The following is a 1,920-nucleotide window of genomic DNA, read 5'->3' as shown; positions in this document are numbered from 1 at the left end:
TTTATTTGACACAGATGTTTTGTCAGAGTATAAAAAATTATTGACATATATAAAATTAATTTTATTATTAGAATTCAAAAAATCTACTACACAGTACATTTTCATGTTTGGAAAAAGTAAATCTACACATTCACGTTCAAAATAATATGAAAACACTAAGAAAAAATATAATATGAAAAAACTAATATCGGAACTCAGACTACACATAGTATAAACGAGAGATAAAGTTCTTTTCTTGACAACTCATAGCAGGAAAGAATTGTTCGATAAGGCATGACTAAAAAAAAAAACATAAATTCTTATAAAGCAACAATTTTGCACAACACAGTTCTCTATATTCTGTGATAATGTGTTAAGAGCATAGTAGAGGTAGGTCAATACAGGTTTTAAGATGAATAAGAAATGAGCCGGAACACAGACGGACGTTATACCAAACATATCACCGGTTATTGATAGCAGTTACAGTCATTACCTTAACCCAATGGCTAGTGAACGATGGAAGGACGATGTCGCATACGCGATAACTCCTTTTAAATTGGTAGCGTGGTCCATCGGTATCTGGCCATTTCAAGTTCATAATGTTTATTCATTGATACGATATGTCGTGGGCATTTCTGGTCCGGTATGCATCTTGTGAGTTTTGCCTCAATGATCAGTGTCGCACGATCCTTTAAAGATAACGTATACTAGTGTCTAGATATTATATATAAAAACATGTCAATAGGCCTTCATGCTCATCAAATCCAGTTTCGAAGTTTATTTGGGCTGCACGGACGCGGAGACAAGCGTAGATTGTCTCATGTTAATATGTTGCGCAATACTTGGTGTGCTGAAGGCGATATGGTTTCGCATTTACGCCAAAAATTTGGCTACAAATTATAAATCTATTATGGAGGATTACTTCACAATTGAAAACATAAAAGAGCGTGCTATCATGCGAAAACATGCTTTTATGGGAAGGACTCTCTGTTGTTTAGTTTTGGGCTTCGGTTGTTTTAGCTCCATAATGTATGGATTAAACGCTATTCTGAATGAATACAAGCATGTCAACATAACAAAGGATACTATGCTAGAATATCCAGTACCATCGAAATGCTTTATGAGATACTTAAATGCACCAGTGAGAATGCACAAAATTTTCTGTATCATCGATGTTATTGCATTAATACTAGCAAGTATTGCAAATCAAGGTATTATTAGATTATTATTTAGCGATATTTTTTTGTCACTTTAAAGACTGTAGCAATTTTTATTTTAAAACATATGTATGTATATATGTATAAATGTATTTCATGTATAGAAATTTTTTATTATTTTCATTAATAAAAGTCATTTCATTGTCTGTCAAATATAGATAGCTTAAGATGTAAAAGTTTTGCTTTATTTGTTATTAAATAAATATAAAAATAATATAAAATTATTTATTCCTGATATACATATAATAGTGGATATACATAACGTACAATTTATACATATATAATACATAATACATATACACGATGTCCCAAAATTTGATAATATTATTACAGCGTAAAACTTTGTGAATAAAATTAAGTAATAAAAGTACATTCCATTTTTTTTGTCGCAAAGTAGTTTTTAAGTATAAATGTTTAAAATTGCCAATTTTAATTGTTGGTTAAAAAGTCATTTGTCCAAAGTTCAGGACAGTATTCGAAGTGTTCGACATCTAATACCATTGCACACATGTCACGTGGGCAAATGACTTTTTAATCAACAATTAGGATTGGCCCAATTTTAAACATTTATAAAAAACTATTTTGCGGCAAAAAAATGGAATGCATTTTCATTAATTTTTTTCACAAAGTTTTATGCTGTAATAATATTGTCCTCGAATTTCGGAACACTCTGTATATATAACATTTATAATTTATATATTATATATATATAGTATATATATAT

General features: G+C 29.7%; 1 protein-coding gene across 1 annotated transcript in view; it reads left to right on the top strand.

Annotated features, from left to right (window-relative positions):
- The first annotated feature begins 481 nt into the window (after window positions 1-481).
- LOC108748220 overlaps window positions 482-1,920 on the top strand; it is a 2,311-nt gene continuing 872 nt past the window's right edge. The window contains exons 1-2 of the mRNA XM_018486253.1: window positions 482-622; window positions 725-1,190. Of these exons, the coding sequence (XP_018341755.1) occupies window positions 482-622; window positions 725-1,190 (607 nt within the window). The remainder of the gene's footprint in view (window positions 623-724; window positions 1,191-1,920) is intronic.

The sequence above is a fragment of the Trachymyrmex septentrionalis genome, unplaced genomic scaffold (genome assembly GCF_001594115.1).
Source record: "Trachymyrmex septentrionalis isolate Tsep2-gDNA-1 unplaced genomic scaffold, Tsep1.0 scaffold22, whole genome shotgun sequence".
Classification (NCBI taxonomy): Eukaryota; Metazoa; Arthropoda; class Insecta; order Hymenoptera; family Formicidae; genus Trachymyrmex; species Trachymyrmex septentrionalis.
This window is presented reverse-complemented; position numbering and strand designations above follow the sequence as displayed.